The sequence below is a fragment of the Cyprinus carpio genome, chromosome B22, assembly GCF_018340385.1.
Source record: "Cyprinus carpio isolate SPL01 chromosome B22, ASM1834038v1, whole genome shotgun sequence".
Classification (NCBI taxonomy): domain Eukaryota; kingdom Metazoa; phylum Chordata; class Actinopteri; order Cypriniformes; family Cyprinidae; genus Cyprinus; species Cyprinus carpio.
The window spans coordinates 7,128,190-7,145,088 of NC_056618.1; the positions used below are offsets into that span (position 1 = coordinate 7,128,190).

General features: G+C 34.4%; 1 protein-coding gene across 1 annotated transcript in view; it reads left to right on the plus strand.

Moving 5' to 3' along the window:
• LOC122141564 overlaps positions 1-10,074 on the plus strand; it is a 181,540-nt gene extending 171,466 nt beyond the window's left edge. The window contains exon 13 of the mRNA XM_042749341.1: positions 9,991-10,074. Coding sequence (XP_042605275.1) covers positions 9,991-10,055 — 65 coding nt within the window. The 3' untranslated portion in view covers positions 10,056-10,074. The remainder of the gene's footprint in view (positions 1-9,990) is intronic.
• Positions 10,075-16,899: the final 6,825 nt, after the last annotated feature.

Below are 16,899 nucleotides of genomic sequence, written 5' to 3' on the forward strand. Positions count from 1 at the left end.
AGTATGGTTCGACACTAAGCTTACTTTTAAAGTCCATATTCAAAAAATGATTGATAAGTGCAAGAGAGGTATAAATATACTAAAATGTTTATCAGGATATAGATGGGGTGCATCAGGTACATCTATGAAACAAATATATATAGCCTTAATTCGCTCCATTCTTGATTATAGGTGCATAGTGTATAATTCTGCAGCAAAAACTGTATTGACAAGGTTTTGGACAGGGTGCAAGGCTAAGGCCCTGCGGTTTTGTTGTGGAACTCTCAGAACGTCACCTGTAGCTTCAGTGCAAGTAGAAGTAGGAGAGATACCATTAAAGATTAGACAGCTCAAATTAAACTATGTCATACTGGATAAATCTGCATGTGCATGATACAACACACCCTGCAAAAAAGGTACTTGAAGAATGTTGGGAGTATGGCCGTACCAATATTAGTAGCTTTGGATGGAGGGGAGAAATAGAGGCAAAGAAAATGGGAATAGACACTATTGCATACTGTAAGACAATAAATATGACTGCCATCTTACCATGGTTATTCTGTTTCCCTATAATAAATAAGGAAATAAAAGAAATTTTAAAAGCTGGCATACATCAAAATATTCAACAGTACATAGAAACCAGGTATGAAGATATAAAACAGATATACACAGATGCATCTGACGATCCAATAACTGGCAAAACAGGTGCAGCTGTATTCATCCCAAAATACAATATTAACATTCAAAAAAGAATTTCAGATCACCTATCAGTCTTTTCAGCTGAAATAATGGGCATTATTCTAGCACTACAATGGGTAGAGGAAGTTAAGCCACATAAGATAATCATCTGCTCAGATTCCAAGTCCTCCTTGACAAGTATCCAGAGTGGAAAATCTGTATGTAGGCAAGATCTTTTAGATGAAATAAATCAATTAACTTTTAGACTAACTCAACAAAACAGTTACACACAGTTTACGTGGGTTCCAGTGCATGCGGGTATTGAGGGAAATGAAAAGGTGGATAAATTGGCAAAAGAAGCCCTGAAGACAGAAAATATAGTAAATCAGAAATTAAAGTTATCATTAAAGACAATATTAATAAAATGTGGCAGGATACATGGGATCAGGAGGAGAAAGAAAGACATTTATATAGCATTCAGAAAGAGGTGATTGTTAATAGTTGCTTAAGATTAATAGGAAAACACCAGACAGGATTATGTATACATTGTGGTGAAGTGGAAAGTGTAAAACATGTACTCCTGATATACAGGAAATATTCTGAAAAAAGGAAAGAACTACAGAGGGCATCGAATAATGGACTGAGCTTAAAAAACTTATTGAATCAGCCTGGTACACAATTTATCACTAAGGGTGTCATGACTTTTCAAAAATAAAATCAGCTTGTAAACAGGATTGAATATTGGATAAATAAATAAATAAATAAATAAATAAATAAATAATACACAGAGTAGACTTCCCGGACACTGGATATATAGCTGCCCACTGCTCCGGAGGTGTGTTCACGGTGTGTCTTTTCACTTCTCTCACTGCTGTGTGGTGTGTGCACTTGGATGGGTTAAATGCAGAGCAGCCCATTCCGAGCCAATTCGATGGGTTACTATACTTGCAAATGTCACGACTTTCACTTTCACTTTCACTTGCAAAATTTTATTTCCCAACGAGTTCACACGTCAGTCCTGCAGATGGCGGTATTGTACTTCGTTTGCCAACCGCCAAAAAAAAAACACAGAAGAAGAAAAATAGACCCCTTAATCGCCTACGTCACTGTGACGTCACCGCTCTAGCTGGAGGCAAAACTAAAGGAAGAACTCATAGCCAGGCGCGCTAAAAGTTTGAGGTTTTGACTTTAAAATGTCGTCTTGTTGTGTTTTTTGGCTGCCAGAATAGAAGGAACAGCACTTTTTGGTTCAAAACTAAAGTTTCACGGGATCCCGGCCGCGGTCACATTCCTTCACAGAAATCAAGAAGACAATTGTGGTTGAATGCAATACGGCATACAGACTAGACAGAGACTATCATAAATAATGCTCGTGTTTGCAGTGCACACTTCAATTAGGTAAAATAATCTATGCATATGTATGGGTGGTGTGTTGGTTTTTATCTAGTACGAATCAGCAAGTTTCTGTTTATAGGTGAAAAGTCGCCAACCTTCAGCGCACACTAGCTAGCTTAAATGTTAACACAAACATACAGCGATAGATTGTGGTGCCATCCTTTTGAATGGTCTCTTAAAATAATCCACATTGCTAATCATAGTTAGCCCACCGATAGGTTACATTAGACAATAAGCCTTGACAAAAATTCCCCAAACCACAGCACGAAAAAGTAATTCATATGTTGTCTAGGAAATATCCAAAACCTGGTTAAAATATTCCAATGAGAAACAAGATACAAGAACTACACCAGGCTTAGCTAAAAAGATAAATAAATAAATAAATTAGGCTACTGTAATGTTACTCCATCTTACTCGTCATTATATTTTGGTCAGATAACCAGTTTGGTCAGTGAACTGAGTGATCAACTGAATTAATTGATAAATGTTATGCTAACTCCCACTTTTTTTATTATTAGTTTTTTGTCACGGTCCCGCAGAGTCAGTGACTGTACATATTCGGACAGTTCCCGAACCTTCTTCTGCATCCATGTTTAATAAATCCCTCCTAAAACGTGCTAGTTTACGCTTGTCAACATTGCGTCCGCGCGCCTCTTTTTGCCTCCAGCTAAGCCCCGCCCACCCGGAGACGTTGCAATGTTTACAAACTTTTAAGGGGTCTATATATAAATCAAATATATTATTCAGTATTGCAGATATACACAGATGGATGGATCTAAAGACCCAGCGACTGGAAGAACAGCAGCTGCAATATATATATATATATATATATATATAATATATATATATATATATATATATATACATATACATATACATATATATACCTAAATTCAATATCAAAGTTGCTAGAAGAGTTTCTGATCATGTATCTGTATATACTTCTGAATTATTAGCTTTATGTCTTGCACTGCAGTGGGTTGAAGAGGTTCAGCCAGCACAGTTGTGGTTTGTATAGACTCAGTGGCGGCTTTGACAAGTTTACAGAGTGGAAAATCAGATGCACGACAGGACGTATTATATGAAATTCTACAGAGTATTTATAAGATAAGGCAGTTAAAGTTATTGGTTTATTTTCTTTGGGTGCCAGCTCATGTTGGTTTAGAGGGGAACGAGAGATTTGATCTACTATATATATATTATATATATATATTATATATATATATAGAGAGAGAGAGAGAGAGAGAGAGAGAGAGAGAAAGAAATGGCAGAAAGTTGGGAAAATGAAAGAAAAGGGAGGCATTTATTTAAGATCCAGGAGTGTGTTGGTAAAGAGAGAGTAAGTTATGGAAATAGAAGGAAGGATGTTATCTTATCTAGACTGAGAATAGGACATTTGGCATTAAATAACAGTTTGCACATAATAGGGAATGAAACAGGCAATCGTGATACATGTGGACTACCAGAAATCATGGTTTGAGCATGTTTCTTTTAATATGTATTGCGTATGAAAGGGAAAGATATCAGATGTTCCAAGAACTGATGGGAGTTAATATTATATCTCTAAAGACACTTTTAGGTAATGGGGCAATGCAATCAAGAGTATATGGAGAAGTGTTAAAGTATATTTAAAAAAGGCAAGATTAATGAAAGAGTTTGAAGCTTTGAATTATGTGTTTATGTATAAAAAATTTCAGGATTATTTATTTATTTATTTTATTCAATAATAGTTGAAATAATTAATAGCTGAACCGTTTACGTTTCACACTCCAGAGCAGTAGGTGGCGGCTACTCGCTGCTCCACCCTTTTTGTTGTCAGCGAGCTGGATGAACGCATTATAAGGCCTTCAAATGATATCAGTACTCATTTATTTACCTTCCTAAGGACACAGGGATAGCAAATAGAATATAGAAGACAATTTTGGAAATCTAAATATATATATATATATATATATTTTAATTATTAATTAAAGGGTGGGGGAAGAGAGTTGGAAGTCTCCATTTTAGTTTTAGTTTCTCTTTGTCTAGCTCCGGTTCACACTCCAGTACAGTAGGTGGCGGTAATGCACCATTGAAGTCGGATGCCAACCCCATTAAACATCAAGGAAGAAGAAGAAGAAGAAGAAGGCGACTCGCTGCTCCACCACCTATTCTGTTGTCAGCTAGCTGGATGAACGCAAGCTTTAGACTGCATTTCATCCTTACTTTCCGTTTACTTATATATTCCCGTATAGATAGGATGGGGTAATGGGAGCTGCGTTAAAAAGTATGGAGCTTTTATTTCCATTTAATTTACTTTTTTGTAAAGAGAAAAACCGGTGATAATGAACTTGGCAGTTTTGTGGGCGTTGGTGAATGTTTTTTACCCGTGATTGGTAAGACATGTATTTACGATCTCTTTTATATATCAGTTTGTATTTCCATTAATCACTACTCGACAGAAATCGATGTATTAGTTAATTTATGCTGTTTTATGTAGCTGCGGAGTGAAGATATTGTTAGTACGGACAAGACAGCTATGGAGTCTCAGTTAGGCCTACCGCACTTACTAAACAAGATAGCTTTTTAATGAATCTCAATTATTTAAAATAATTTTTGTCCCTGCATCTCTTCTGTTATCATGGTTATGTTTGTTAGCACGATTTTGTAAAATGGGTTGCTTGAGCTTTCAAAATGGAAAGTTTGGGGTGGGGTATGGCCAGGGTATGGCGTTAGTGTTAAATCTCGTGCACATACAAACAAGGCGCGCGGAAAACCAAACTCACGAGGGAGCATTTTTGTACTGAGAGTGCATAGAACAGTATCCACGCACAAAAATGCGCTTTGGTATGGGAAGCCAAACACACCGAAAGTAGGATGAAACAGCGCGGTATTAAAAATGTTCGCGCAGCACTGACCTGTCATCAGCGCGGCTCAATGGACTTTGAAGAACCTTAATGTCGTCAATTTCTACATTCAGCACAATATTTCCCATTTTAAATTAGAACGAGCACACTCAGCTTCTAGTATAAATATATAAAGTACTTAGTTATTATTGTTGTTGTCCTCAAGTTCTACATTCACACAATATTTCCCATTTTAAATTAGAAATATTATTAAATAATAATATATATATATATATATATATATATTATGGGATTTTTGTTGTCTCTAGTAAAGGGAACGTTGTTATTTAACTTCAACAACACAACAATATAAAATATAATAAATAAAACATTTTAGTTATTTCTCTAAACTAAAAAACAAAATAAAATAAAATAAAAAAAAAAAAAATTGCATGTAAGTGTATGTAAATTCAATATGATGTATTTTGAATTTTGAACTACAAACACATTTAAAATTAACCAAGAAACAAATAAAAAATAACCAATCATATATGTGTAGGTAAACTGTTGGTTAAAAAAAAATGACAATCAATCCATGGTTTTGCAATAGTAAACTTGTCACGAGCAATTTTACTATAGTAAAACCATTGTTAATGTAAGTGAAAATTAATGTCCTGGTAGAAAAAGTATCAGTATTACTGTTTTATACTTAAACGTCTTAACTTCTATAGTAGCTAAGACATTTAAGTATAAAACAGGAATAATATGTATTGCAGGTTTTACTGTAATCAATCTCCATAAGCAGTAGTGGTATAATAATTTTTGGTAATTTAGCCTAGTATGATTATGAAACTGCTCATCTTAATCAGTCGACTATAAGCAACTTTCCAACTACATGCCAACTAACTCTCATTAGAGTATTAGTATGCTAAAGAATGGTAGAATCTAGTATGGCAGGATACGTTGACATACTTGCAACAGAGCTGGCCCAAGGTGGGACCCCCCAAAATACATGAAATGTCAGCTTGAGTTTTTATTTTTATTTATTTTATTTTTAGTGATATATTGTGTCAGTGTACTATGGTAATTATACAAAACTCCAATATCAAATAATGAAATAATCTATATCTGTATTTCTCATATTATTTCAATAGCGACGCACCATGCACAAACCATATCAGTAATCAGATCAGAGGTGTTTACTGTAGGTTAATCAGAATCCGCTCTGAACTAATTGTTTTCACAAGTTTACAGAGTTCTATTCACTGTCAGACCTTCGCCTTAGTTTCTCACATAATTACCCTTTTATTAAGAAAAGTTTTGTTTGTCCACGTATGACCGTTTCAGGAATGACAAATGCGAGTAGTGAATCAGCTGAACTGTCCCCGCGAGTCTATGATTGACACTACAATGATTGACACTTTGACAGTGATAAATATTGTAGCAATGGACGGAATGAAATATCTCACAAGCCGATATCAAAATTCGCTTGTTAAGTCTGACGTCACGTGTCACCACTTCCTTGTCAAAACGCTCTATCAGATACCACGGAAAAACAAACAAAAGGTGCTATTATAAACTCACAATGTGATATAATACTACCGAGAAAGTTATAATCCTAACCTTTTAATTCCATTCCAAAGTCCCAGATAGCCAGACAATGAAAATATAAAATAAATAATATAAAAATTATTTTTTGTTTGGGACGCTGTGAGCACGGAGACTGTAGTGTACACCGTAAGTGTGAAAGCGTTTAGCATGATTAATATGAATAAACAGTGCTCATGAATGGCTGCTTAGGTAGTATTCTCCAGTGAAGCAGTTGAGGCTTGGACACGGGAACACACCAACACCTTCTTCGATACTGAGAAAAAATAGTTTTTTTTTTTTTATTCGCTTTTTTTTTTTTTCTTATCATCTTCATTAATAAAAAGTGAATCTTAGTGAATTTTACTGCACAACTATAGAGTTAAAAAATAATATAGGCTTTAAAATATTTTAAGTGTTTAAAAAATGTACACTATATGAACAGTGGAAAAAGCGCAGTGTGTATTTTTTTTTTGTTTTTTTTTTTTTTTTTTTTTTTTTTATATATAGACATGCACCTCACTCCAGCCAGGCAACCAATGTTGGCAACCCTAATATAAATATAATATAAGATTTTACTTTATTTTTATCTAGTTTTAGATTAAAGTTTTGTCTTCTGTGTAAAAAAAAAAAAAAAAAAACACTTTAGTGGTATATATTTTTTTAGGGCTGCATGATAAATCACATGCGATATTTAATGCGCAGCTTGTCAGTGAACAATGGCTCTGTGTAGTTCATGCTGCTCTCCATGTGAAAGCACGCAGGTGTTGGAGATTTACCGTTGATTACAGAACCGGCTTTACTGAAAAGATGCACATTAAATATCGCATGTGATTTATCATGCAGCCCTAATATGTAAATTCTGTTTCATAAAATTGGCACTGATAACAGCTTAATATTATTTACCTTAGCCTACCTTTGGGTTCTTTGCTATCATATTCAAATATCATTATGCCTCAGTTAGCTAATTATAGATTAAGAGTTGTTGTTTTTTATGTACAGATGGCTTGCTGCTGTGTATGATAATTTGTTGTTCAAATAATATTCTGTTCTGTAAATGCATTGTCTGCTTGTTTATTTAGTTACTTTTCAGTACAGCACATTAAGTATGCCACTTAGTCCTGTAAGATTTTAAATGTTAAAGTGCAATTAACTCCCTGACCACTTTTGTGGGTTTGCTACTGTTACAGTTAAAAATCATAGAAGGGTAAAATCATTGCTATGATGTAAGCCAAAACAGCTACAGCAAATAAAACTGATAATGGGTGAGTTAGATTTAAGTGTGTGGAATAATCAAGCATTGACAATAATCAGTCATATTGGCAGCATAGAGGGGCCCCCAATAAAATTCTGCTTGGGGCCCCCATAAAGGCTTGGGCCGGCCCTGACTTGCAAAGACACTTACAGTCAGTTTATCTGTTGGTTGACCAACAAAATAAAGTGTTAGCATATATTTACAGTAGCAAAACATACTAATACTCTTAATGACACTAGTTTGATATGTAGTTGCAGAGTTACTTATCAACAGCTGTCTAAAAGGTACCATCAAAAAAATCAAACTGATATTACAATAAGAATAGTTCAAAGCAAATGTCACATTACACATTTATCTGATATGATATCTGATCTTATGGCTGTTTGATAGAAAAATTTTATTATATTTTTATTATTACTGCTTATAAGTGGTCTTTGACTGCTTTAAAGTAGCATCAGAAAAATGGCAAGATATGAGACTTATAATACATTATAAACTATTGTAAAAGTGGATGCAATGTGTTAATTGTCTTCTAAATCAGTATACTCTTAAAGCTAGAACCACAAATTAGTACATATTATAATATATTAAAACTGTTCTTATGAATATGCATGAGATGATACAGCATATTATAAGGTTTCCCGCGAGTTCCGACTGGTCTCGCGAGAATTTGACGAAAACAATTTGCTGTTTAGATTAGAGCTGCACAATTAATCGTTTGAAGATCGCTATCTCAATTCAAACACACACGCAGTCTTATACATGAAAGACAACGATTCAGCTATGTCGGTTAAGAATGTTTTCACATCGCAAGTGTCAGTGGAGCGTGAGAAGCAGGTTTTGTTAATGAATCATTCAGGGGTCTGCTGCTGCTGATCCAGAAAGAGCAACACAAAGTATTTTCAACCACACATCATTATTTCTTGTGTTACAGACATTTAATTAAAATAAGTACTAGGGATAAACAGTTTGGGGATTAACACATATTCTCTACAGCAGCGATCAAAACGAAAGCTTCTTAACACGTGTATGTATTCTAACGATTATACTCTTCCGCCACCAGGTGGCGAAAACCGCCCATTACTATTCCAGTAGTGAAACAAGTCTTAGTCTTTAATGAATTAAGACACTGACTCCTTCATTTTTTTTTCAAATTAATATAGATTTTTTTAATTTAAGCAATGAAAATTTTGTCAAAGCCACTATTAAATTATTTTGTTTAGTTTTCTAATATTTTTTTTCTTCAGAATTGTGAGATAATTGTGATCTCCAGTGTTTATATAAAAAACATGATTCTCAGTTTATCCAGAATCGTGCAGTTCTAGTTTACATGTTGTTTATTGCTGCATATAATAGATAGTTATATAGATATATAATAGACGTTTAATGTCATAAAGCACAAGTTGATTTCAAAATGCCTTCTACATGTTTTTGCATTTTGCGTTTTTCAGTTGAATAAAAAAACAAATTTTCCCCTTAAATTTCTTTCATTTAGGATTTCTTTAAAAAAGTCTAAAAAGTCATAAAATCTTTTTTTTTTCGTATTTGTGAACCCGTCTCGTCTCGTCTTAAGGGATAAGTTGTCTCATCACACCTCTAGTTTTGTTATAATGTATTTAGGCATTCATTATATTATGTTTGTTTGCATGTTACATTATGAATCCAAACATTTTTGAACACACAATCACTAACAACCTTAAAAAAAATAGCTGTTTGTTTGCATGTTACATTATGAATCCAAACATTTTTGTACTCACAATCTTTATGATCTGGAGAAAAAATATTTTTACAGTCCTTTCCTGATTGTTTGGGCTCCTGTCAGTGGAGGACAAGAGATACACTCACTCTACACTATTTGGTCACTCTATTTACTTTCCTCTACTTTCAATTCAAGACATTTGTGCATAACACTGATCATTGTACACTGAATGTGATGTGAGTTGCTTTTAGTTTATGCTGATTAATAGAATTGTAAAGAAAAACTTATTTATGCGGGTAGATTCGAACAGTAGGATTAAAAATAAAAAACCATTTTTGTAAGAAAAAATGTGACTTTTTATCTTAACGTGGTGAAAAAGAGCATAATCATCACACTTCATGTGTTTTCCTCTGAATCGAAAGCTGTTTGATTGTGAAAAGACCAGGTGTAAATGATTTCTGAAATGTTTTTAGCGATGGTGTTAAACGTATTCATTCTTAACCACATCAGGAGAGGGGTTCCCTGTGTTTTTTGTTTTTGACTTGTAATGAACTGTTGATTTCCTTCTTCAGGTTATTCTGTTGATTCAGGCAAAGTATCAGTGATAGGAGGGATATTCAGTCACTTTACACACTGATGTTGAAACAAACCAACAACAAAAGACTAGATCTCTTTTTAATGACATTAACATCGCTCAAATCACTGGAGATCTCAGTTATATCTGTACAGATGTTCAGTGTAATGAAGGTACTGAGAGATTCAGAGACAGACTGAAGTTGGAATCATCAGACTGGATCTCTGACCATCACAAACATCAGAACCACAGACTCTGGAGATTATGCACTAGAGATCATCAGCAGCAGCAGCATCCAGAGGGATGGTCAGTGTTTACTTGTCACTGGTGAGTCATTATGTTTTAAGTCTTAAATCACATCATTAATGTGTTTTTGTGATATTTTTCCAGTCACATTCAGATGTGTTTTTTTCCTCTTTTAATATGAATTCACATAGATATAGTTTACAGAATAGATAATTCCTTCAAAAACACATTGAAGTGAAATTTAATTTAACTAAGTTTAGTTCAGTATAATTAAAGGGTCATATGATGTGATTTCAAGTTTTCATTTCTCTTTGGAGTGTAACAAGCTTTTGGTGCATAAAGAAGATCTGTGAAGTTGCAGAGACTAAAGCAGGGCTTATTCAATTAGTTTTATTTTGAGGGCCAGATTATCAAAATTAAAATTTGAAGTGGGCCGGGGTAGTGGCGGTCATCCTGTGTCTTTTTTTTTTTTTAATGGCCAATATTCAGCTGTAAAATAAATATTATACCAAGAATAACATCTTTGAAAGGTTAACATTAGTGCTATCAATCGATTAAAAAATTACTATTCATATTAATATATTTATGTTATCATAATTTTATTACATATTAATATATTAATGTTATCATAATTTCACATTGAACCTCCAAATTAATGAGCAAATAACAAAGACAGTATATTTTAAAATACGGTTTTAATGCAATTTTTTTACCAAGTAGCGTACTGTTAACAAAGGCCGGTATCATTGAACAGTATGTTACTGATATCGCTTTTAAATTAATTTTCCCTCAATTTTTTTGCCAATAATTATAGCCTTTGAAAATTACAGTATAATTGAAAGCCATTAATTTTTCACACTTGAAAAACTTTAAATTTAAGTGAACTTAAAAACAGTCTTCACATAAGATTAAGATATATAATGAATCTTTATTCAAACTACAAAAGTTAATGAGCGACTAGAGCATTGGAGTGATTTCTCCCTTTTTCTTTGTTCTTTGATCTACATCAAGACAGACTTCATCACGTTTCACTTTGAAAGCAGAGCTATCTCTTTAAAACCTGATGCACATGCGGCAGATCCTGACACACACATTTGCTTTTCTCCCAACATGTTACAGTCATTGAGGACTCTTTTAAGACCGTGTTTATGAGGTAACTCGCCATAACTGCACATTTTAACATAGTGTGTGCGTTTTTGTCTGCTGAAGTGGCTCAGCGTATGTGGAAAATCGAACGCGCAGCCTTTCAAACTCCATTTGACAATCAACTTTTGTCCAGTCTCTGTGCGTATTTCTCGCTAGAATATGACAGAACACACGGACAGTCATTAAACTTGTTTAAATTTGCAGATTCTCATAATCCCATCTCATGAGCGCTTGTCGGTGAGTCTTCCTTTTCTTTTTTCCGGCTGTGAAACAACGGCCCTGGCCAGTGTTGACACCATGTAGACAAACTAATTAGAGCAAAAACGATTCGAGCCGTTGTGTGTAACTCTTCCCCCCGGGCCGGATGAAGATGGATTGGTGCGGGCCCGCCAAGTGAATAGCCCTGGACTAAAGACTCAAATCCAAAGAGATATTCTTTATCAGAGTTAAAAGTCAACCACACACCCCTAAAACAGCTCATTCGAACATGCCCCACATCTCTACTGTCACAATGTGGGAAGATTTGCATAACGCCAAAGAGAGTAGTGTAACTTTTATTCTCGTTGTAGTATTGTTGTTCCCTCCTGTTGTTTAGACGCTGTGTGTTTCACTGTGAAGAGAGAACGACTACGTTGTTTGGCCTCCCAAAAGAGATGATATCTGCTTTGTGTCATGTCTGGAACTGATCCATGCTGGTCACTGAGGAAATACATCAACTTGCACTGTGGATCACCAGATCAGCTTTCACCCGTGGACGAAGCAGAGTCCAGCCCGGGGGTCCACACCATATGATTATGGTCCCCACTGAAGTGCATCAAATGATTGGTTTATAAATGGCATTTACTGTTTTACAGCACAGTATGGTGAGGGGCGTAACATTTCAGTCACACCCCTTGAGAATCAGGCCCAATCACAATGCACTGGATAGCTGGCCAATCAGAGCACACCTCACTTTCCAGAGCAATGAGTTTTGTAAAAATTGATTGTTTCAGAAGGCGGGGTATAGAGAAGCAACAATAATGTACAGTATGTAAAAATAATGTGTTTTTTGAACCTTAAACAACAAACATTTCATTTACACAAAATATTATTTTTCCTCATCGACTAGTTCTTATTTTAAACTGTTTTAACGTCACATCCCACAGTTTCTTTCATGTTGTGTTGTCGTTTGTTGTTTTCAGCAAAAAGATCCTCCAGCAGCTGTTGGGTTGTGTTTCAGGTGTTGTTTTCTGCTGCTGAACGAGATGAAATGAAGAGAAAGTCATGAAGGAGGGAGAATCTGTTACTTTAGACACTCATGTAATAAACAAACCAGACAATTTCCATGTGGCCATTTTAATGAAAACTCGCATCGCTGTAATCACTGGAGATCAGAGTAAAATCTTACAGATGTTCAGTGTAAAGATGCTGAAGAGAGATTCAGAGACAGACTGAAGCTGGACAATCAGACGGATCTCTGATCACAAACACCAGAACCACAGACTCTGGACTTCATAAAAAACAAAACACCACCAACAACACAACAATCCGCGTCACCAGTGTAAAGAGCTTCAGTGTTTACTGTCATTGGTGAGTATCATTTAGTCATTCATTGAACTTTCCCCTTGAACAGTTTTTACACTCCAGTTTGAAATGTTTAAATCAACCCAGTAAATGTTTTCATTGCGGTTGACTTAAAAAAAAAAAAAAAAAAAAAAAAGTGATTAATAACTGAGGTTTTTCAGACAGGTTGGACATTGTTTCTTAAGCTTGGGGCTGTAACCATGCCTTCCTCCCTTCACATCAATGTTATCAATATTATCATCAGATTATCCGTTGTCCCAGTTATAATATGACTTTATGTTCTCTCAGCTGACCGAACAGGAATAAATGCTGCTGTTTCTGCTGTTCTGGTGTTCTTGGTTGCATCTTGCTGGTTTAAAATTTTAACTCTTGCAAGTGCAATTCAAGAAGGCAATGTGAGTGTTACATACAGCTGATTTAACCAGAATGGAAATTTGAAATTTGTGGAAATAATCTTTAAACAAAGGCTTTTTTTTTTTTTTTAAACACCAGTTAACCAAAGTATTGTGTGTTTAATTCGAGTTCTTATTATTTTCTAACAGACATCAGGAGACGCAGCGAAGTCATCAGGTGAGATATAATGTGAACTGACTCCTTCTTTCTGACTGGAAAATAAAAATAAATATTGTTTAAAACCCAATAATTTTTTAGAAACTCCAGTAATAACTGACTCTTCAAGACAGCACAGCTCTCATTCTGTTACACTTCATATTAAAACAGTGGTGTGATTAAATGTTTATGTTATCAGAGGCAGACTAAGTACACAACTTCATTACTTGAGTGAAAGTACACACTACTGTCAAATTCTGCTCCACTACAAAGTGAAAGTCATAAAGACAGGTAGTTACTTAAGTAAAAGTACGAAAGTACATGCTTTTAAAAGTACTTAAGTCATCAAAAAGTAAAAAGTTAGATGCGCGTTGTTTTATTCTCACATTGTTTGTATACTTAAGGCTGATTTATACTTCTGCTTCGGACCTTCACCGTATATGTGCGTTCGGTTTGCATTTATACGTCTGTGCCGTTGTCCGCGTCGACGTGCAGTACACATGCAAACTGTTGTGGTCCACCCAGGCATGTGTGCTTGTGTAACCTGCAGTACGGTGGCAAAAGCCGAAGAAAGAAGCAGCTTGTCGTTAGAAAGCATCAGCCGTGAACGGCGGCAAAATACACATAAAAATAACAGATCATTTATTAAAACTACAAAAAAGAGACAACAACGAAACAGCAGATGATGACATTTTTCAATCTCCACAAAGACTTTTGTACCATGCAGAACACCTGTTTGTCACGGAAAAAATAATGTAATGCTACATTGTATAATAAATAAGACACTTGTTCTTTGCTTTGTTTTATTTTGTAGCATTAAATTATATTAAAGTGCAAAACACACATAAAACTCAAATACATACAGAGGGAGGGGTACTAGCAGGACTATCACAGCGCTTGCAGTCTGCATAGATTTTGAACACGTTTTGTGATATTTTGGAGAGGTGCACATCAGGCTACGCCGCAACCTGCACATTACTGTGCACACCCTACGGCGCAGCTACACCATAGTTTTATTGACACGCAGAAGTGTAAATCAGCCTTTACAATACCTATATGCCATCAAGTGCAACCTACTGAATAAACTGATTAGCTTTGTATTATCTTTGGAATTAAGAGCTTTTGTGTTACCAAACCTATAGAAATTGAACAACTGAATGAAGATATTCATATTTTTTTTTTGTATTATTTAAACACTCATACAGCGACACTGAACTAATTTTAATACTGAACACTGAAAAGAAAAACGCATCTTTAGTCTTTTCAGAAAACTGGAACATACTCTCTCGTATGAACATGGGTGTGCCACGTTGTGCCAAAGAACCTCTTTTTGGAATTTTTGCCATCAACTGATTAGTGTTCATAAAATCTCAAAAAATCAGTGAACTTCACAACATGTGGCTAGGGTTGAGTATTGTTTGAATTGTATCCATTCCGACATCTGATTCTGCTTATTGATTTCAATTCTTATCGATTCCCAGTTTTAGATTCCAAAGTTGTAAAAAGTTTAAGTAAAACATTTTGACCTGTGTGATCATTTAACCTACTTAATATATATATATATATATATATATTATATATATATATATATATATATATATATATATATATATATAGCTCTATATATATATATTTGCAAACAATAGAATATGGTTTTATTAAATAATGATCGGCATTTCTATACTTCCTTGACCAGTTTTTAGCAGCAATTTACCAGTAGGCCTGAGTATGTAAGGTTTTTTTATACATGGTAACAGCAGCCATTTTTTGAACGGATATATTAGCCTACAGTTGTATTGCCCATAGTTTATCTACAACTATTAACTATAGAGACTATAATAAAACTGTTAAATTTGTGGTTACTGTAGTTTTACTACAAATAGCATAATTATGGTTACTATAGTGATAGAATAGTCAATTTGGGGAAAACTGTGATTTTAAATACCGCTAATACCAATAATAATAAAAATAATAACTAACTATAGTAAAAACATGGTTAATTTTCCAAAGAGATTTTTTATGAGTTAAACACATACACATGAGTGCACACAGAATAAAAACAAAATTTTCTTTGTCATGTAGATCAAGTGTAGGTAATTTTTATTTACCATATGCCAATCATTTCATCTTCTATGGTCTTTGATCGTCGGGCTCGGCCTATGTAAGACATCACATACAGTTGTCTTTTTTAAAATCAATGTGGTGCCACACAGATGATCAACACTACACATAAATATGTGTCTTTTCTGTCTTCGATACTCAAACAAACAACGTGTTTTATTCACCAGTGATTTTGTTTCTAAACAAAAAAATATGCATTGAAAATGTAATGAAAAATAATCTATCTTAGCAAAATGTTGTGTAGGATAGAACGATTTTCCTGCTCAACTGAACAACACGCAAATGGTGAAAGACAGAACCAATCCATCCCAGAAGAGCGTTCACTTCACTTCTGACAGTGCATTCAAACAGGGCTTAGTTTCCCAAAAGTATTCATAAGAAGCATTAAAAGCATTTTGGGAATGGCAGCCCTGAACAATGCCCTTATCATGCGGACAGAAAAAAATACATATGGTTGAGTTATTTCACAATAAACCAATTTAATAATGCCCTATATAGTTTGTGCAATTACAATTGAACTTGAACCGTTGTAAAGATAATATTGATCATGTTATTTTATTATTCTGTAATGGTTAATATAAATCACAACACTGTCAAAAAAGGTTGCATTTTATATGCGTGCACCAGCCTGTCACTGACAGTCCCCCCTTATTGAAAATGAATATGGTTTACTAAAGTGCCCGTAGTTCAACTATAGTATTTTTAGATTTAATCATGTATAAACACAAAAACAGATTTGACCATGTGTAAACAGAAATATAACCGTAACGTGAGTTCAAATAAAGGTGTATTAAAGAAATTTAAGTGGTTAGAAAAAAAAGGGTTCAGTAAATCTGAAAATGCAACACACTGGAAAAATCCCCTACATATAACGACTTTCTACCTTGGGGACCTTGATTATAATGTATGTAGCGCAGTAAAAAAAGTATGATATTTGTGTATAATGTAGTGAGGTTGACTTAGCAAGTTTCCAGAAAAACTTATACTAAATTACAGATACTCAAAAAGTGTACTTAAGTACAGTACTCAATTAAATGTACGGCATTAATGGTCCACCTATGTTATAATTGATACATAATTGGTATTCATTTATTACATTTTTCCAATTTATTTCTACCAAAATAAAACATGTAACTTTATGTCAGTGACCATATTCCCAGGGGGATAGTACAAAACCAATAAAATAAATAAAATGTTTATTAAATTTAGCTTAATATTTATGTTTTATTTATTTATTTTTGTTTTTCTACAGGCACCTGGGGTTGAAGAATCATCCTCAAAT